Source organism: Orcinus orca, chromosome 21 (assembly GCF_937001465.1).
Source record: "Orcinus orca chromosome 21, mOrcOrc1.1, whole genome shotgun sequence".
Taxonomy (NCBI): domain Eukaryota; kingdom Metazoa; phylum Chordata; class Mammalia; order Artiodactyla; family Delphinidae; genus Orcinus; species Orcinus orca.
Window position 1 is genome coordinate 12,907,862 of NC_064579.1, and position 22,201 is coordinate 12,930,062.

At 35.9% G+C, this 22,201-nt stretch overlaps 1 protein-coding gene across 3 annotated transcripts in view; it reads right to left on the minus strand.

Annotated features, from left to right (window-relative positions):
* TNKS (tankyrase) overlaps window positions 1-22,201 on the minus strand; it is a 176,695-nt gene that overhangs the window by 60,565 nt on the left and 93,929 nt on the right. For all 3 annotated transcript variants that reach the window (XR_004475386.2, XM_004277152.4, XM_033400604.2), the window contains exons 6-11: window positions 8,486-8,580; window positions 6,943-7,009; window positions 6,451-6,637; window positions 2,125-2,246; window positions 571-662; window positions 400-478 (exon numbers count right to left, since the gene is read on the minus strand). Coding sequence is in view for 2 of the 3 variants with exons in the window: in XM_004277152.4 (XP_004277200.1) it covers window positions 400-478; window positions 571-662; window positions 2,125-2,246; window positions 6,451-6,637; window positions 6,943-7,009; window positions 8,486-8,580 (642 nt within the window). In the remaining variant the exon portion in view is untranslated. The remainder of the gene's footprint in view (window positions 1-399; window positions 479-570; window positions 663-2,124; window positions 2,247-6,450; window positions 6,638-6,942; window positions 7,010-8,485; window positions 8,581-22,201) is intronic.

Sequence of the window (22,201 nt, forward strand, 5' to 3'; positions counted from 1 at the left end):
AACAAATGTTCTTTAAAATAGGTAGCAATATTTTACCTATCATTTACATAAATTACTTTCTGATAAACCGTAATTGATGTTGACTACCAAAATACATCAATTCCAATATTAAGGTGAAACAATATAAAGTTGAAATGTATTTCAAATGATAAGACCATAGCCACCTTTATTGCTTTATAGAAGAATGATAGTAAAGTACAATATAAAACACAGGTAATTATCTCTATTAGTAACAAGATTTAAATCAGCTTTAAAGGAGAATCTATGAATTCAAATACATGCTAACAGTCCTTTATAAGATTAATTTCTTCGGGAGAATCAGAGAGAATAGGAATAGTCTTAAGTGCAGCTAGCTACTCAATGCCAAGGTTGGCACCTTATCTCAGGCATGAGCCTTACCTTTGCTCCATGTTTATGTAGAACTTCCATGACATCATTGTGGGCCCTTTCTGCTGCAACGTGCAGGGGCGTCATGAAACTATGGAGAGGAGGAAAGGAAAAGGTAATGTCCAAACTTGTACCACACTTTCCCTTTAAGAACTGAGCAACTCCTTCTGCAACTGCACTTACTCTTTATTTTTTTCATTAACATTTGCTCCTTTTCTAAGTAACAATTCTGTCACTTGTTTGCGTTTGGGATGCAGGGAGGCCACAGCACAGTGCTGTAAAGTAAAGAAAACCAAGTTAATAAAATAAATTTCTATGTAAAAATAGATTTCTGAATTGAATAGCACCTGCTGACTATTTAAAACACTGTTATCTCAAAACATGTATTTTAACATTATGGAGATGATCAAAATTCCTCCTAAATACACTGGGAGTATAAAACATAAGCCTTTAAACCAAGGTGAAATTATGCTCTCAGTTGAGCAGTAAGAGACTTCATTTCTTTCCCTTCAGCCAATAAGTAATTATTCAGTATATATTTACTTGAAGGTATCAGAATACTGCCTCTCCAAAGCTACAGAAATCTATAACTGAATTACTCAATCCTTCAGTAGGCTGTCAGCCACATAAATCAATATTTCTCAAGCTCTTTCCCAGAGGTACTCCTAGCACTACAGGAGAATAAGTCCATATGCCCAGGGACAGGTAAGAAGGTAACAGACTTGAAGGAGCTTAGAGGGAGAAGTATTCTCAGAAATTTTATGTCTTACCCTCTATTTATACAACTTTTATATTCAACTTCATTTTATATTCATGTTTGTATTAAAACTGAAAAAGTAAGAAAACTACATACTAATGAACAGAGTGAATACTCTAAAAAAGCAGGTCAGGTTCATTCTGTGGCTTTGAGTGTCTCCTGGCAGAAATGCTGTGTAGCTTGAATGTATCTAAACCCCAGCATGAGAGCCATATTCTGAGTATATATACAGTTGGCCTATTTTGGTTTGGTAACTCTTATAATGTTGTTTTTAGCAGGTACTGCCTAGAGTTTGACCCTTTTGTGCCAGATATAAAGAATGTTAACTGAAGCATATTTAGAGGTCTGTGATAGAAGCATCACTTATGCTTAAATTCTGAATTCAGGTATAATCCAACCAGCCCTATACCTGAAACTTAATGTGGTCAATGACAAGGAAAATAGAACAATCTTTCTCAAAGTACAGTAGAAGAAAAAACATGAATAGTTTTAAAATTTTGTACAGTCTAGAACAAAAAAATTCCTAACGATACCATTTTTCTATAATGAATGTAACAATTCTTTGACTACAATTGCTCAAAATGATGATGCAAGTATCTTTGAAAATAATTTAATCGTTGATAGAAAGCAAATACAGTATTTATCTAGCAACCACAAGAAAAAGAAGATTCTATAGAGAAAAATCACATCTTGTATTTCATGAGAGCACTGGCCACAAAAGTACATTTGTTATAATATGGTTGGGTAAAGACAAAAGTAAAAATAATTTTCAGATTAAGGTTGAGCAAATGTCTATTCTCTCATCCATGAAAGCAATTATCTCCCTAACCAAATTTAAAAATCAATGCAACCAATATTAAAATGCAAATTCCTGGCACTTCAGATACTAAAGTTACCTTAATGTTTCTGAAATGAAAATCGTATTCTGCATTTACACTACCATTACAGACCCAAGGAATGGATTAACAATAGGATCTTACCAGTGCAGTTTCATGAGACTGTGGTTGTTTGAAATTAATGATTTCCAAAGCAAGTGTTTTTTTAACTTTCGCTAGGTCTGCTTCTCTGGCTGCTTGTAGTAAAGAATGACCTTTAAATTCATCTGTTAATGAAATAATGGTTGACATATAAATATTTAAAATCTATAAAAATCATTAGCATGATTATAAATAAAGTAGATAAATTATTAATTTTACACATTCCTCTATTTTAGCAACAGCAACAAATGACAATATGATGATAAAGGTGCAAAGGATGAGGGTGTAGGTCAATGAAAAATTTTGAAATAAGACTATTTTCTACTCGGAGTTCATAAAGATACTCACTCCAGCAAAGTTTTAAAACAAGCAACCTAAATGTTCCACAAATAGAAACCAGTTAAATAATTTGTGAATACTTATACACTGGAATACTTTATAACTCTTAAACGAAAAGATAGATCTATGTATATACTGACGTGAAAGTATATATTATTAAATGAAAATTCAAGTAGCAAATGAGGAGGACAGGCTGACCCTTTTTTTTGGTACTGTTACTACTTCTACTGCCACCATAACTAAATATAACTAATGATATAAAAAAGACATTTAGAGAAATATTCACCAAAATGTTAATAGTGATTATGTCTTGACACAGAGAAGGGAAGAACTGAATTATGTGGGAAGTGCCAGAGTCTGAAAATTTTTCAAAGAACAGTTAATGTTTATTTATTATTTGTATAAGCAAGTAAGAGATTTTTAAAAAGGCATTTCTAAATTAATTGCATAAGTAAGAATCCACCACTCTTACTCATTAAAAGCAAATCATCTTATTTTCTATTTTACAAGGTTGGATTGTATTTTGATATGACTACTTATTAACAAAAAGCTGAACATTGTTCTAAAAAGATATAATGATATGTGACCTAATATGTTACATTAATTCCAGGCCTGCCTTTGCATCTGCCTGGTACTGAATTCTTTTTTTTTTTTTTAAAGTAAGATTTTTTTCTAGGTATTTGCCCATTTCATATAAATATTTGATATTATCAGGCATAAAGTATTGACAGTATCTCTCAGGTTTTTTTAACTTTTTATTTTATATTGGAGTATAGCTGATTAACAATGTTGTGACAGCTTCAGGTGCACAGCAAAGCTGAGTCACTTGGCTGAATTCTTTCTCTTTTCCTTTCTCCCTTTCCTTTGAGGGCCCCATGTCACTTTCTGCTCTTCAAAAGACAGGAAGAGGGACTTCCCTGGTGGTCCAGTGGTTAAGAATCCACCTTCCAATGCAGAGGATGTGGGTTCGATCCCTGGTTGGGGAACTAAGATCCCACATGCTGCGGGGCAACTAAGCCCGCACACCACAACTACAGAGCCCACATGCTCTGGCGCCCACGTGCCACAACTGGAGAGAAGCCCGCATGCTGCAACAAAGAGCCCACCACTGCAATGAAAGATCCCGCATGCCGCAACTAAGACCCGATGCAGCCTAAATAAATTAATTAATTAATTAATCAATTAATTAAAAGGAAGGCAATTTTAAATAGACAGAGAGACACACGGATTCACACGTGTGCACATACTCGCGTCTTATTAACTACTACTCGTCACTCAAGGTCTCAATTCAGATACTTGGATAAGCCTTCCTGTTGTTCCCCATTAGGATTCCTTCTTATGAAGTCCTTCGTACTTGCCTTTAGCTGTGTATCACAGGACTTATCACACTGTCTTATCTGCTATGGTAGTCCCATCACCTAGCACAGTGCTTGGCATATAGTAGGTAGCCAATAAGTATTTATTGCATGAATGCTGAATATTTATAAAATAAGTCATGGCAGGTTTGGGGAAAAAACATCTTTATATAACCTCTTGTTTAGTGGTACTTTATCACTGCTAAATTCTTCAAAGTACAGGCCTATGAAACTTCAGAAATCCCAATTACCCTGAAAACTTAATATTTATAAAATGCCTTAAAATCTCTCTTTCTAAATGCATTTGGAAACAAGAATAAAAGCTACTTTTAGTATTTTCAGCTCCAGTGTGTGTAGAACCCACACTATTGTGTTCAATTGGCTTCATGAAAACAAAAATAAAAAAGTAAACAAGAAAGAGCAAAAAAAATGTGTGTAATGAAAATGCTGTAACCATGCGTATGATCAAAATATTGTTTTTGTTTCCTGTATAATTTTCTTAAAAAGAATTCTGTCATTGTGGTTGCCTAGTATAAAGCAGTGACCATGAGGATGAAAACTGGTTAGAAAAGTTCCAACTTTGTTACATCCTTTCCTTCAGATAATTCCTTGGTAGAATCTTATTTAATAAAATAAAGGAGATACTGAGAAGGTCGCAAAGTACTCTAATCAGGGAACTTCTTCCTTTACAAAACTATACAAATTTAGGTTAAATCTTAATGTTTACAGTGGAATCAGGTAGACCAGTGAAATACAACATAAAAACCCATAACAGTACTCATAATTTACAAAATGACTCAAAGGAAAAAAGAAGTCAAATTGGTGACATGGGGATAACGCTGAGCCCAGGGTATAAAACTAAAAGAAGGAAATTAGAAAAAGATGTAAAAAATAAATTTTGAGTTAAGTTAAATTCAATTCAATAAACCTGCTGGGCACACAGCATGCACAAGGCACTGTGCTAAGTTGGGGGTAGGCAGATACAGACCCAAGCACAATTACCATCAAAACATTTTATTAGGTAACAAGGCATTGTATAGGTGCTAAGAAGACAGAATAATAAAACCAAAGGTCTTTCTAAGAATTTAAACTTCACTGGGGAGACAGAACAACACATAGAAAAATGCACTATATAATGCAAGATAACATATGGCAAGAGTCATATGAGTGGGAGAGAGAATAAATGCACTTCTACAAGGATTCATTGCTAAGACATCTGCCCAGTTATAATCTGGTTTGTGCTGGCCTGTAATCTAGTAGATGTCATCTGTTCTGGTACCAAAATAAGTTTAAATTTCCATTTAAACAAGATCAAAACTGCAAGGAACTCTTCCTGTTTTAACATAAACTAATTTACAATCTGTTTAAACTTAAATGATGTTTTCATTCTGACTATGCCTTTTTCTTAAATTATCATTTAAAGGTCTTCTCAGGTGTTTAAATCTAGTTATCTGATTCTTAGAATCCTAGATGTAAGAGAATATCAACCATGGGACAAATGAAAAATTAGGTAGGTAACGCCTACTTTAATTTAAACCTGTAATGCCTACGTATAGAATTAAATATATCTCAGTATTCGATATGACAACTAAATGTAATGTGGTATCCTGAATGGGATCCTGGAACAGAAAAAGGACTTTCAGTAAAAAAATAAGGAAATCTGAATAGAGTACAGCCTTTAATTAATAATGTATCAGTATTGGTTCATTATTTTGACAAATGTACCATATTAATATGTTTATAGGGGAAACTGCATATAGGGTATAAAAGAACTCTCTGTACTATTTTTGTTAAGTTTTATGTAAATCTAAAACTATTCTAAAAGTTTATTTAAAAACATGTATATGTAAACATAGGTAATATGTATCAGTACCTGAGAAGATTACTTCCACCAAATCATAAAAATTATCTTATTTAAACTTGGGCAAGTGATTGCACTTGGGCTATAACACACATAAATAAAAACATGAATGTGCAACTTGCAGGGCTTGGGAAATAGTGAGTATTCCATAATGTTAGATATCATCTATTACTACCAATAGCACAAGAATATAACCTCTGTGAGCTTAGAGATTTTTTTCTGGTTTGTACACTGCTATATTTCAAGTTCCTGGAACATAGTAGGTATTCAATAGATGGTTATTGATGGACTCATCATCCTCTTTTATCTTTAAAATAAAAAAGGAGCCTTACTTAACACATGAATTAGAATTAGGCTTCAATAAACACAAAATAAACATAGTATATGTATGTGAGGTTCCTGTAGAATTCAAAAAGAAAAGTAATGATAAGAAAAGAGGATAATAAACTAGTGAACATGTAAGAATAGAAGTCTATTATCTAAGTTAGACAAAACAACAGCCCTAATAACAAAAATAAGATATTCTAGGGACTTCCCTGGTGGAATAGTAGTTAAGATGCCACACTCCCAATGCAGGGGGCCTGGGTTCAATCCCTGGTCGGGGAACTAGATCCCATACGCATGCCACAACTAAAGAGCCCACGTGCTGCAACTAAGGAACTGGTGAGCTGGAACTAAGATCTGACGCAACCAAATAAATTAATTAATATTAAAAAAAAGAAAGATATTACAATTTACAACAAGCAATGTTGACTTTAGGATATAAATACATACAAGTCAATCTTTCCCGGAGCTCAGGCGTTGGAGCCATATCCACGGCACTTTTGCCATGGCAGTTGACTAAAGTGGGATCGGCACCATGACTAAGTAACAAAGAGCAGACCTCTACACGATTCTTGGAAGCAGCCTCATGGAGTGGGGTAAACTGCCAGAGATCCATAGCATTAACACAAGCTCCATGCTGAATTGAGAAAAAAAAAAGTTATAGGTCACTAATCATTTCACTGGATCAAAAACAAACTCGCTTATTTGACTGTAAATTTCAGTTATAACTCTGAAATGTCAACAATTGTTTTAATTTCTTTAATTTCAGCGTTAAAAAAATAGTTTAAAATAAGCTGAATAATTAAAAAATTTTAAGGCAATGGTGAACCTTAAAAAAAAACAATTTTATTATCTTAAAAATCTTGGCAAAAAACCCGCATGAAAGCTCATGATGAGTTAAAAAAAAAGCAAATAATATTCAATATTTTTAATTTCTCTTACCTTTAGTAGCAGTTCTGTGACTTCGTAATGCCCATATGAACATGCATTATGGAGAGGAACAAGTCCACTAAATGGAAAAAGGCCAATTAAAATACTGACATTTCAAAGAACTTAGAGTCATTTATCCAAGAAGTGCTAAGAAACAAAATCTAATAAATCCTAGTACAATTATGTTTAAAATATTTTGAAGTATTAAATAAGAGAATACAAAGCATAACTAATGCTCAACCTTTTGTATTTATCTTGTTTTATGTATGTCATTAAATATAATGATAAAAGCACCAATTAGAAAAGCATTTTGGTAAAAGGAAGAAGTGCATGTACTAATTGAAAATCGCATGCTTTATATAGTAAGTGTATATAGAAAATACATAACTGATAGTGAATTGAAATATTCCTACCATTTTATTTCACTTTCATGGTAATTTCAGCATAAGAATTCAATATCCAAACTATTACAATTTGCATATCCGAGTTATCATTCTGCATGAGTCAAAGACCCTCTTTTTTGTGGTGTACTTATCTTGAGGACTCACCTATTGTACACCATCTGCTTTCAGACATGCACAAAGGAAAAGAGATTTACAAGAGCATCAGGCATTTGTGCCCCTATACTATGGGAACACCATTCACATGTGGCACAGAACCTGGCGCAGGCAAGAGAGAAAGAGCACCAAAAAGAGCAGATTTTAAATGATGGACTCCTCTTCTAAGAACTGTCTCAAGTACTGAGCTCTTTCTTCTTGTCTGTGTTTCCTGACATGGAGAGGGGCAAAGTGAACAAAAGCCTGCTCCAGGGCTTCTTTTCTTTATGCTGCTCATCAGTGTAATATGAACACTACTTCATCTGGGCAGTCAGGTCAATTATCTTTTAGATATTAAAGTGGCATAAATGAGAAATGTTAGCCCATCACATAGGCTAGCAGACCCAATTCACATGTCCCTGGAGGTTAGCTAGGAAAGTGGTACAAAGGTTTCCAAAATGCACCTATTCATAAAATAAATGATATACTGCTTTCTTGGTTCCCAGATACCTCTCTCCCATATCAACCTTCATAAGGACCTTTTAGGTTTTCTCAGTTTAGATGGCCAAGATTTCATCAGGATAAAATCAGAATATTGTATACTTATGTATACTTATGATTTTAGTTTATTAGTAAGAGATGGTCCTTTCATACCTGATAAATAGGATAGTTATGTTACTGGATTATCAGAATTTTTTATTTATCTATCTTTCTACAGTGTAACTTAAGAGTTGAAAAATAGTAATTGCAATTGAGAGAAACAAATTTTAACTTCAAATAATAGAATACAGTAAAATTAAACTAATTTAGGAAATTGTTATGAGAAGAATCCTTAATTAGTAGGAACATGAAAATGAAGTCAAATCACCGTGAACATTCTTAAAATGCTACACAAGCTGTAAGGCAATGGGATATAAGACTTTGTCTAGTACTCAAAAACTTTAGTGTATCAGATGTTGAAAACAAAGAGTAAATATCCATGAATGAAACCACTACAGGAAATACGCTGATACACGTACCCTTTGTCTTTTGCATGCACGTCAGCACCATGCTGGAGAAGAAGCTGAACGATCCGAACTCGGTTGTAGCCCGCTGCTAGATGTAAAGGAGTTGACTAGATAGAAAAGAGAAAGAAAAATGTATCCCCCTCTTCAGGTAAATAATTGTTGCTTTGGCATCTAATCTGTATTTATTTATTTAAAGACAATGAGTGTTAACATACACAGAAAATACTGAGGTGAAGTGCCAAAAATTCCTATTTCCTAACTGGATGAGAGACAATTCACTCATCTCAGGAGTAAATTCTAACTTCAGTGCCATTCACCTACTTCTCCTACTGGTTTTCCAAGGCCTTCAGTTATCAAGCCCTACCCTACCTATTCCACATTATTTCTTAATTTCTTTCCATCATGGACCATTCCTACTGTTCTGGGAAGACATGTCGGGGCTCATATTGCTCATAATTGGAAACATTCTTCTTTATGTTACTTGCATCCTGTCCACCTTTCAAATTCTAACTTTTCAATCCCAATTCTATCATAGCTAGCTGTCAAAATTTCTCTTTAATAGGAAAAGCTGAAAATCATCTCTGAAGAATATTTGAAGAAATTCTAGTGGAAACAAAAAAGACAATGGACCGTATTCATTCCATTAGGTTGCTAGTAATGGGTCAGAATTAATTTCCTATCTTGGATACGATGAAATATGCCAAGATAGTATATAATTCTTCTATTTTATGTACTGCATATGCAGTATAAATACAGGAGGAAAATAAAGTTTCTTCCCAACTGATTTCTGCCACATTTTAATTTGAACCAAGTTATTAAAAGGTGCTCTGCTCACATATAATATGATAATTAAAATAATCAAACGTGTCCTCACCTTTTAAAAAAAATCAGAAATAACATTACTTTAATTAAAAGTTTCTCTGCAACCATAGCAATTTTCCCATCTCTGCTCATTTATTTAAAGTTTCAGTACTGTAATGGCTTTTCACACAGGGTCTAATATACTTTAATGTACTACCATGTCTCATGTCTTCTATTTTGGGCCTTGGGATTTAATAAGATTTTCAATTTATTTTCTTCACATGTTTTGATACAATAGAATTACTTAATACTGTGCTATCTATTACTGCTTTCAAGGCACTCCATACATTTTATATGTTCTGACAGTCTCTAAGTTTAGGAACTATTTTTGAGCAATACACAGCTAATAATGAGGTCAGATAGTTTGGAAAAGAGTCCTGAATAGGAAGTCAGGAAACATGATCACAGTCCTGGACTTGTGGAACTCTGAAAGTTATATTACCTACATAGCTCAGCTTCCTCACATGTAAAATGGAGATAAAACCACCCACCCTAGCTATTTCAAAAGTGTATGAAAAGTTTTCTCCCACATATACCCACATACCTTTAAAATGTAAAATGCCATATAAAAACAGATGACTAAAATTTCTGAATCATCAAACAAGCAGCCCATCCAAGTTTCTGCCTTCAGACACCTGTCAAATGTTACTGTAAATGATACCTCTAGGGACTACCAAATTATTTTCAGGGCTTATTTTCCCCATCCTTTAACATTTTAAAGATGTTGTTTCACTATCTTCTGGCTTGCATTGTTTCAGACTAGAAATCTGCCTACATGCTATCCTTACTCCTATGTACATGTGATTTTTGTTCTGGATACATTCATAATTTCTCTTTATCACAGACTTTAAGAAATTTGACTTGTGCTGTACCTTGGTACAGTTTGTTTTTTTTTTTTCCTTCTTTTTTTGGTGTATGTGTGTGCTTGGGGCTGGCTGAGCTTCTTCGATCTATTATTTACAGTTTTCATCAAATTTGTAAAACTTTCAGCTATTATTTCCTCAAATATTTTTTCTGCCCTCTCTCTTACCATTCTCTCTTTTGGGGACTCCAATTGTACAGATGTTAGGTTGTTTTCAAAGCTTGTGTTTAAGCTTTGTAAGCAGGACCAGAGCAGCCTTTGTTCTAGGACTAATTTTCCCCTTCTACTGAAGCATTACCCTTTTGAGTACTCTATGATATCTAATGAATTATGAGGTTTGTCCCTTCTGGCTGGTGGCAACAGAAATGATTAAAGTCTCTGTGAGTTGCTAGGATTGTTACCTCTAATCCTTTTGGGCGGTTCCTTTATCAGCCTCAGGTAGTTTCCTCATATCTGTATCAATCAGTACTCAGCTGAAGATAGTAAGGGGATCCTTTGCAGCTCTCTGGAGCTCTCTTCTCTGTGCAGCTCTCCCTTCCCTGGTCCTCCACCTTGCTAACTCTTGCCACCTTGGTCTCCTCAATCTTCTAATTCCATCTTCTCAAGTCAGGGAAACCACTGGGTGCCTCCTGGATTTTCCCTCCCTGCATCAAGGCCTGGAAATTCTTTCTAGGCAGCAACCTGGAGCAATCACAGAACTCACCTTATTTGATTCCTATCACTCAAGGATCACTACTATGTACTGCCTGATGTTCAACTTCTGAAAACCAGTTTCATATATTTTATCCAGTTTTTTTTTTTTTAATTGTTTCAGGAAGGAAGGTAAATCTAGTTCCTGTCACTCCTTCTTGGCCCACTTTCAGGGCTGAATTTGACTTTAAACTGCAGTTGGGAAGCTTCCTCAAGAGATAGTAACTGCTTTGGATGAATGGTCCATGTGTCAGTAAGCTCTCAAAGGACATAGCTGACATTTAATATTATAATGAAAAGGTGACAATTTCATTGCTGATGCACAAAAAGATTTTCTTTTTTCATATTAAGTATCTCTTACAAAATTTTATTTGTATATAGTTGGGTCAATAATAGTATTTATTTCTTATTCTTGAAAATAAACTAAGTCCCTAAATGAATGAATACATATACACACACACTAATTGTTCATATAGAAGGCCAAATCAAAAAATTATATCTAGTTTCTGGATTTTAAAAAATCATTATGAGACTAAAAATTATCTATAATGCTTTGAAAATGGTAATATAATTTTTAATCTGTATAATTTTAAAACTTATATAACTCAAATAAACTAGAAGGCTCTGTAATTGAAATAGTAGAAAGTGATAGAAGGCCTGAAAAAGAGCAGTTGTTAAAAAATGAAGTTGAGGAGTGAGTGTCAAAAACTATTAGGAAGGAGAATTGCTAGAATCTGATAATTGATAATAAGTAGTAAGGGATATAGCAGCTTCCAGTTTGGAAATGTCAGTGATAGAGGAAGGAAAAGAAGAAGGGAGGGAGGGAGAGAGGGAAGAAGAGAAGGGAAGGGAAGGGAAGGGAAGGAAAGGGAACCCAAAGGGAGAGAATGTGAGGTTTGGGTTTATTGTGTTTGAGTGCCTATACGATACCCTAGTGGTAATGGGACTAAGAATGGAGTTTTGGAAAGATCACTCTGGTTACTCAGTAGAGAATAAACTGGAGAGGGAGGGCAAATCTAACGACAGGAAGACCTGAATAGAAGCCTGCAGGACTAATCTAGGAGGGAGATAATGACAGTGTCAGTTAGCAAAATGGTAGCAGCATCTAAGTAGAGGTAGTTGAGCTACGGGAGTGGATGAACTCACAGGGAGAGTGAGTACAGAACAAGCAGGATGAAACTTTCTGAGGAGTCATTCCAATGTGGATGCTAACTGTGCAAACTAAATAGTATCATTGGAAGGCACATAAAAATCTGTGAAATGCCTGCAATAAATTTGAGGAAATGGTATAAAGCAAAAAGAAAAAGTACAAATTGAGAACAAACAATGATTTGAACAAGCTTATACTACTAAGAGTCCAGGAGTTTTTCCTCTAGAAAAAAATTTATCACTAAACATTATATACTAAATGCTATCTTCTGATGCAAAGCAATTAAAATCATGTGATCTAGTGAATGGTTACCACATAGTGCCAACTTTATACCTCAACTACCAAATGGCATAGCAACGATAAGAGTAATTTTCTAAATGCTAGGATAATTAACAGAGTGTAATTTTGGTTTGGAAAAAAAAGGAAAGCAGGCCCATTTGTAAAATACTCACACATGTTACTCGATAATTTTGTGTTGGCTGTAAACTAGCAAACACAAGAATCAAACATTTAAGGCATCACTGTGCACAAGACAGCAGTCACTGTCAGTTTACACACCTCATCTTTATTCTTAAAACAGATTTTTTGTTGGGAATACTTTAAAAGTCAAACATGTAGAGCGATAAAAAGAATAAAATAGGGGGTTTCCCTGGTGGCGCAGTGGTTGAGAATCTGCCTGCTACTGCAGGGGACACGGGTTCAAGCCCTGGTCTGGGAAGATCCCACATGCCGTGGAGCAACTAGGCCCGTGAGCCACAACTACTGAGCCTGCGCGTCTGGAGCCTGTGCTCCGCAACAAGAGAGGCTGCGATAGCGAGAGGCCAGCGCACCGCAATGCAGAGTGGCCCCCGCTTGCCACAACTAGAGAAAGCCCTCGCACAGAAACGAAGACCCAACACAGCAAAAATAAATAAATAAACTCCTACCCACAACATCTTCTTTAAAAAAAAAAAAAAAAAGAATAAAATAAAAAACATGTAGGGTGATAAAGTATGAAACAACTGCAAATATAAAAACTCTATCAAAAACCCATCTTAATATTATTCTGCTGTAAGAGAAATGTTATTACTAATATTTTCATATTGTAAAATGTTTACAGAAAAAAGAATCCTTACTTAAATAAATCTCATAATTCAAAGTTTTCTCCTTGGAATCAGGCCATAGGAAACAATAAACTTATATATATACATTTATCTTTGCTTTTTATGATATAGATTTGCAGCATACAATAATGCATTAACTTATCCTACACATACATGCATAGTTAAAATAGGAACAACTGACAACCTGTTATAAGACTGTGGATGCAACTTTAACAGAAGTGCAGGCACCACAATATAAGGAAGTGAGTAGAGGCTTTTAAGCCTTGGGTTTGCATTCCTCCTCTGCAAAATTTACAAGGTATATGGCTTTGGACTAACTTCTTAATGTCTCTGAGCCTTGGTTTCTAATATCTGTAAAATGAGAATTATAATTCCTACCATATAAGGCTATTTCATGCATTATAGATAACTATATAAAGCACCTAATACAGTATCACATAGAAAAAGCTCAACAAATGGTGGTTATTACTTATTATCACCTTATTAAGTATCTTAGAAGTTATTTCTTAACGGTCATTTATCAGTCCTCATCTTACTTTACCTATCAGCATCATCTGACATAGCTGAGCACTTCTTCCTTCTTGAAATGTTTTCCCCTTGGAAACCTAGGACACCTAGGTACCCACACTTCTTTTCTGGTTGCTCCTCACTTTCTTGACATTGGAGAACTCCAGGACTGTGTCCTTAGATCTCTTTTCCTCATTATCTACACTCACTCTTTGGTGATCTCATGCAGTCTTGGGGCTCTAAACATTTATATGCTGACAACTCCTCAATTCTATCTCCAGTTCAGTCTTCTTTGCTGAACTCCAAACTCTCATAATCTAACGTGCTACTTGACATCACCTTACGGATATACAGGAGACACTGCATGCTTATCATGTCCCAAACTGAGCTCTTAGTATTCCCTCCAAAAGCTACTCTGCAGAATTTCCTATTGCTGTTAATGGCAACTCCATCCTTTTAGTTACTCAGGTCAAAAACTTTGATAGTCTTTCTTGATTGTCATCTTTCTCTCACACACTATGCTCACTGCATCAGACTATTTCTGTTGGCTTTATCTCCAAAGTCTCTTGAGAATCCCATCACTTCTCACCACATCTACTGTCACTATCCTGGTCTAAGCACCATCCTCTCTCAGCTGATTGGATGTAACAGCCTCCTTGCTTCCAGCATAATTCTCTGAGAGCCTACGAAACAGTGCAGCAGAGTGATCCTGTTAAAATGTTAGATGCTCCGGTCCTCAGCTCAAAATCTTCCAATGGCTCTTCATCTCACTCTAAGTAAAGCTGAAGTCTTTATAATGATCTAGAAGGCCACAGACAATCTCTCAGTACTACCTCCAACTTTCTGACCTCATCGTTCACTCTGGTTCACTCCAAACAGCTCAACTGCCACAATTATTAATTTGCTAAAAAAACTAAAGGCCTACAAATAACAAAATATTTTCCCACTTAAATTTAATTTCACACATGACTCCTTAACAAATCCGAACAATGGAAGACAAAGTATTCCTAAGGATTAAATATCAAAGCAAGAAAATCCTACAGATACACAATGCAGCCATCACCTTTGGAAGACCTATATTTTATTATGTGCCTAGAATATCAAAATTTAATTTCCAAATATTTTTTTCCTACTGAGCAAAGAAATCATGAAAACTACGTCTCAAGATTGAAATGTATTGTTACATATTCAATCCTAAGGGAATTTTAGCATTTAACACAAAACACACATGGCTATCTCACAAATGACTGCTGGGTACTGGGGAAAGGTTCCTCAGTTTGTTAGTACTGAGAAAGCTTTTGAAGTTAACACAGAGACAGAATATCCCAATCTTTACAGCACTTCTCATCTAAGAAACATAAAATATGATAAAAATTCTTAATTTCTTAAGACTATTATTATTGTTCTATTTTTATAAAGTACAGGCATACCTCAGAAATATTGTGGGTTTTGTTCCAGACCACTGCAATAAAGTGAATATCGCAATCAAGTGAGTCACAAATTTTTTGGTTTCCCAGTGCATACAAAAGTTATATTTACACTATGCTGTAGTCTGTTAAGTGTGTAATAGTGTTATGTCTAAAAAAATGTACATATCTTAGTTAAAAAATACATTATTAAAATGCTAACCATCATCTGAGCCTTCAGCAAGTCGTAGTAGTAACATCAAAGACCACTGATCACAGATCACCATAACAAATAGAGTAATGAAAAAGTTTGAAATATTGTGAGAATCACCAAAATGTGACACAGAAACATGAAGTGAGCAAATGCTGCTGGAAAAATGGCGCCAATAAACTTGCTCAACGCAGAGTTGCCACAAATCTTCCATCTGTAAAAACACAGTGTCTGAGAAGTACACTAAAGCGAAGCGTAAAACGAGGTCTGCCTGTACAAAATTTGTGGCAATCCTTAAACAAGATTTTAAAATGAGATTCCAAAATACCAGTACTCCAGATAAATATCTCCTTTCCTCTTATTCTGTCTTTGGACACTACTTTTGCAACAAAAAGTGGTCACTAAAAAGATTGCCAAAGACAGTCTTAAAACTATTTGCCACAATCTTTTACTGTAACACTTGTCATGAAATCATATAGTTAAATACCTATGTGTCTGTCTCCTCTAATCCACTGTGAGCTCATTGAGAATGAACAGCATATCTTAATTTTACGTTAGAAGGCTTAACACAGTGCCTCATACTAGTAAAAAAAGAAATGAAAGTTATGGTTAGCTTTTGATTTACGTTAATAAAAGAGAACAGGGGATATGAATAATCCAGCTTGGTGAATTTGATTTTGAATTTGTGTGAAAGATTTACACCACATTTCAACACAGGCCTGTGTGATGTTTGAAGCGTTCCCTAGGAAAGAACAAAACCACAACTGAGAAGCCAGGATGTAAGTCATCAGAGAGCTGCCTAACTGCATGATGTGTAGTGTACTGAGGTTTTCTTTAAGATTTCCACTTTGACCTAGATCAAATCCTCCTGAATTTTTCAGATTAGGGTAACCAATTCATCCTGGTTTGCCTGAGACATTCTTAGTCTCAGGAAAGTCACGCATCCCAGGAAAACTGGGATGGTTGATCACCCTACTCTAGCTAGGCTTAATGCTGAATGAGTTTCTTGGTTTCCGGAGCTGTCCCAAGTCAGAAAGTAGCGTGTGTGTCTGTGTGTGTGTGCCCACCTGCAAGGGCACACATGCATTCAGAATAAGGCAAGACTTACTACTTTACCAAATCAGGAGAAGAATCATAAAACTTTATCATCTGCTCAGATCTTTCAGTGTTCACCTGAACATCCATGTACTCATCACCCAGATTCAACAATCACTTATTATTAAGACTTTGTTACACTGGCTTCTGTTATCTCTTTTATTTTCCCCACTGAAGTATTCTGGAGCAAATTCAAGACACTACATACTTCTGTAGGTGCCTCTAAAAATTATGGGCAATTTCTTAAAAACCCCCGATATTATTACATCTAATAAAATAGTGGTAAATCTTTGGTATCATCTAATGCCCATGTCAGTATTCAAATTTCCTGTCTGTCTCAAAAACTTTTAAAAGTTCATTTGCCGGATGTCAGGAAGAATACATTTGGTTATTGGGCCGTTATGTTTCCCCAAATCTACGACAGTCTTTGTCCCTCCTTTCTTTCTTTTTCTACAATACTGACAACTCTCCTTCTGCAATTTGCTTTTCTTCTCTTAAAATATTAGCACATAGAGGTCTATCTTATTCTCTGGATAGTATTTCCATCGTGTAGCTGCATCGTAATTATTTAACCATCACCTTATAAATGGACATTTACAAATGTTCCAGCTCTGCTCTGGTTATCTTAACAAAACACATCTCATTCAAACTTATCATTTGGTTAAGATAGATCAGTGTTCCCCTTCTACAAATAAAATACTGTATCAGCCTTTAATACAAAACTCCCAGGAAGATATAATAACTGCATAATCAGAGCTTATTAAATTTCTTTTAGGCACAGAGACATGATTAATCGGCTTGTGAGGTACAGCTAAGAAGTTCTTTGAGACAGTGATACTTAAATCAGAATCAAGCCAAATTAAAAGCTAGAGAATCAATACGGGCATGAGTCCATGGAAATAAATATATCTCATCACTGATGCCTGTCTTCTGAAGAGGTATTTTAAGTAGTACCATAATAAAGATTAGACAGTCTCCTTGAAGTTTCTCAACTCTTGGGCTATTCTAATAATAATTTAAAAGAGAAACTATCTGGAGAATGAAAATTGATGAACCAAAGTAGAAATAAAATTTTAAAAAGATACTTTATTCACACCTTCCCCCCAAACTATATCTCCTTTAACTTGTCTCTTCTACAGAATACACTTTACTAGATCCTCTAATAATAATGACTTCTTTCCCATTATGAGTCTTTTTTTCTGGTCCTGGGATTCTTGGTCAACAGTTCTCTAAAGCACAGTGCCTAGAGCTAAATACACCTAATAATAGATACGGTCCCATCACAGCAGATTAAATCAGGACTAGTTTCATAAATAGACATATTTCTCCTACAACCTAACAGTGTTTAACGTATTAATGTTTTGAAGTCACTATCTCTGTAATGGGAGGGAGTTGGGTAACAATAGTACTGGCTTCCTCACAGTGTTATTTTCTGGCTAAAATGAAATAAAACATATAAAAACATTTTGAAAATACCAAGTATTTTATTGAAATAACAGCTAAAATCTACTGTGTACTTTCTATGTATTAACTTGTTTACTTTACACAACTACTACCAGAACTAGAAACTATTATTACCTCCATATAACAAATGAGGAAACTGAGAAACAGGGGGGTTAATACAGCAAGTTAATAGCACAGTCAGAGATCATATGCAGGTAAGTCTGACTTCAGAACTCTCATTCTGCCTTCCTTCCTTTCCTTTGGCTGGGCACTCAGGTTCTAGATAGTATGTTCAGAAATGGATCAGTATGGCTGAGAGGCAGGAAGAATTACTCTTGGTAGGCAGGGATTACTTTGGTAGTTCTGACTCAACTCAGCACTCAGATCAAACCCTATCAATACTGAGAGTGTGACCATACTGTTGGATGAATGCCCCAGAAAGGTAGGACTTTTTTTTTTTTAATTTGAAGTATAGTTGATTTACATTGTTGTGTTAATTTCAGGCATACAGCAAGGTGATTCACATATATATCCTTTTTCAGATTCTTTTCCATTATAGGTTATTACAAGATATTGAATATAGTTCCCTGTGCTATACACTAGGTCCTTGTTGTTTATCTATTTTATATATAGTACTGTTAATCCCAAATTCCTAATTTATACCTCCCCTGCCTCTTCACTTTGGTAACCATAGTTTGTTTTCTATGTCTGTAAGTCTATTTCTGTTTTGTAATTAAGTTCATTTTAGATTCCACATACAATTTGTATCATATGATATTTGTCTTTCTCTGTCTTACTTCACTCTAGGTCCATCCATGTTGCTGCAAATAGCATTATTTCATCCATTTTTATGGCTGAGTAATATTCCACTGTATGTATGTATCTTCTTTATCCATTCATCTATCTGTTGATGGTCATTTAGGTTGCTTCCATGTCCTGGCTATTGTAAATAGTGCTGCTATGAACATTGGGGTGTATGTATCTTTTCGACTTAAAGTTTTCATCTTTTCTGGATATATGCCCAGGTGTGGGAATACTGGATCATATGTTAACTCTATTTTTAGTTTTTTAAGAAACCATACTGTTCTCCATAGTGGCTGCACCAACTTACATTTTCACCAACAGTGTAGGAGGGTTCCCTAGAAATGTAGGACTTCTTAACAAAAGAAGTTATTTAAAATAATAAGCATGAGGACTTCCATGGTAGCGCAGTGGTTAAGAATCTGCCTGCCAATGCAGGGGACACAGGTTCAAGCCCTGGTCCGGTAAGATTCCACATGCCGCAGAGCAACTAAGCCTGTGTGCCACAACTACTGAAGCCTGCGCGCCTAGAGCCCGTGCTCCACAACAAAGAGAAGCCACCACAATGAGAAGCCCGCGCATTGCAACGAAGAGTAGTCCCTGCTTGCCGCAACTAGAGGAAGCCCAGGAGCAGCAACAGAGACCCAACGCAGCCAAAAAATAAAATAAAATAGGGCTTCCCTGGTGGCGCAGTGGTTGAGAGTCCGCCTGCCAATGCAGGGAACACGGGTTCGTGCCCCGGTCCGGGAGGATCCCACATGCCACGGAGCGGCTGGGCCCGTGAGCCATGGCCGCTGAGCCTGCGCGTCCGGAGCCTGTGCTCCGCAACGGGAGAGGCCACAACAGTGAGAGGCCCGCATACCGCAAATAATAATAATAATAATAATAAGCATCAGGGGACATGGAGGAATAACAGAATATTGAAACTGGAGAAGAAAATTTACCTGCTTCTTTCCTAGTGCTGGATTTTTCTATGTATCTCTAACAGTCATTTGGTCTTTTCTTGAACTAAATCCCTCCAATTGATTCAACTGCTTCTTCCAGAATAATTTCTTGACTACCTTCCTGGTCACCATCCCTCCTTAAATTGTGAAACCCTAAGTTTGGTGCTAAATCCAGATATGGTCTGGCTATGCATTCAAGCAGAGCCAGATGACAACCTGTCAGCATTACAGTAAAGCTTCCAGCATTGCACTGGGAGGTTGGACTAGTTGGCATTTAAGTCCTCTTCCAAATAAAGTTCTGTGAGGTAGAATAATGATTGATATTTTAGTCTCAAAGAGTATGCTTTTCCAAAGTAACATATGTAGTCATCTTTAGGAAGGAACCTAAGGCATTTGAAAATTTGTAGAATTTATGAAATATCTCATAAAACAAAATTTCTGTACTTCAATTGCCTTATATAGTAAAAGTTTATTTTTTAAAATGAGTCTATAAAGGACTATCCTTACTTTAAGTCTTATGTATGGGGAAGAGAAGGATAGGGGAAAGGAAATGAACAGACAATAAAGAGCGGGTAATCCACAGGGTAATTTTGTGAGGGTAAAGCTCTGAATGCCAACTTAATTAAATTTTAACTCAACATTATCATTGTGGAAACTCCAAGGGGATTCTTCAACAGCCAGAAATTTGTGTTTCTCTTTTTCAGCCTCAGAATCAGCTGAAGAATTGAAATGTATGCACGAAAATGAGTTTCTAGTGTCCTCTCATAGGGTTTATATGGGAAAGAAAAAAGAATGCTTAGCACTTTCAGAAGGTGCAACATTAATTTTGCATTGCTTAATGAGAAACAGCTGGCAGACTTTATGGACATCAAATTTCTTGGTCTGACAGTAACCTGATGTCTTATACTTTTCAAAAGAAAAGTTTTCACACTACTCAAACCTCACATGAATTCCTTTTTATAATTAATATTTACAATCTTAAGTTTTCAAATCTAAACATCAAAGATTCTAACTAACGTTCAACAGATAGATGACTTATTCTGGAAGTACAAGGAAACAAGTCCACCAATTGTCATTTAAAGATTATTTATGGGGAAATCATTCCACCTTAGATCCTTGGACAGTCATTTTAACCGTATAAACTAGAGAATGAGAAATTCTGTTATCTGATTGTAGTGTGCTTCAGAGCTCTAGGGCTTGGGAGACATGCTGTTACCTCAAAGTTCCTTCAGTGATCGAGTCCTGACATTTCTGAGTTTGCACATGTGAATTCAGCAGCCAAAGGCGGCCAGGAGCAGAGGTCTCTAGCTCTATTCCCTGCGGAAGCCTCCTTACCCAATTCTAACGGGTATTGAACCCTCTCAGACACTAGGAGATTACTTTAGGGGAATTTTTATGGTATTCAGAGTAGGGTATTACCATGTTACTACTGAAAAATTAAAGCATCTTTACAAAAGGAAAATCAACATATGAAGTATTTTATATTTAGTCTATTTCCAAATTTACTAATTTGACTACCCAATATGTATTTCAAATAATTATGCACGGTATTTATAGTGTTTTTAAAGTTTTACTATTGATGCCATTCTTAGCAGAGAAAGACATTTTCTTATTAGTCACTGAAAATAGCCTTCTTTTAAAAAGGATATTAAGATTCTTGATACTTTTAGAAATTTCCTTTTATAATTCTAAATTAATTACGCAAGTGAGAGAATGGATGAATATGCTTCAGAGGTGGGGGAGGGGAGATTTCCTGAACAATTATTATACTTCTTTAAAAAAGAAAAAAAAAGTAGCATACAAAAATAACCAGGTGAGTGTGTCCGCCCTTCCAGTTTACATGTTGAAGACCTGACCCTCAACATGATGGGATTTGGAGACAGGGCCTTCAGGAGGTAATTAGGGCTAGATGAGGTCATGAGGGTAGAAGCCCTCATAATGGGATTAGTGCCCCTTACAAAGAAGAGAGAGCCAAGCGCTCTCTTTCTCTCTCAGCAAAAAGGCAGCCCTCCACAAGCCAGGAACCCAGTATGGTATGGCAGCCCGAGCTAACTGAGATACCAGGTAACTGGTACACAATGAATTAAGAAATTAATTGTTTATATTGTTTTCACATTATGGCCAAACAACTGTTTCTAATAATACTAATTCAAAGCTACAGATAATATCAGAGTTCTCAAATCCATAATGAACTCTCCACTTTTTGCTGCCTTTCCTTAGGCCAGAAGAGTTTCTGACATCAGACTTCTTTTTGTAACTAAGCAAGCCTTTTTCACATACTAAGGTTCACCCTTTACTAAAAGGATTTAAAAACTTTTTGCGGAATAATCTACTGTCAACTGACATTAACTAAACAGTTTAAGCCAGAGAGACCATAATCAAATCATAATCATTAGAGGCCTATTTTTTTTTTTTTTTTTTTTTTTGCGGTGAGCGGGCCTCTCACTGCCGTGCCCTCTCCTGTTGCGGAGCACAGGCTCCAGACGCGCAGGCTCAGCGGCCATGGCTCACGGGCCCAGCCGCTCCGCGGCATGTGGGATCTTCCCGGACCGGGGCACGAACACGTGACCCCTGTATCGGCAGGCGGACTCTCAAGCACTGCGCCACCAGGGAAGCCCTAGAGGGCTATTTTAAAATACCTTTATTATGTAATAA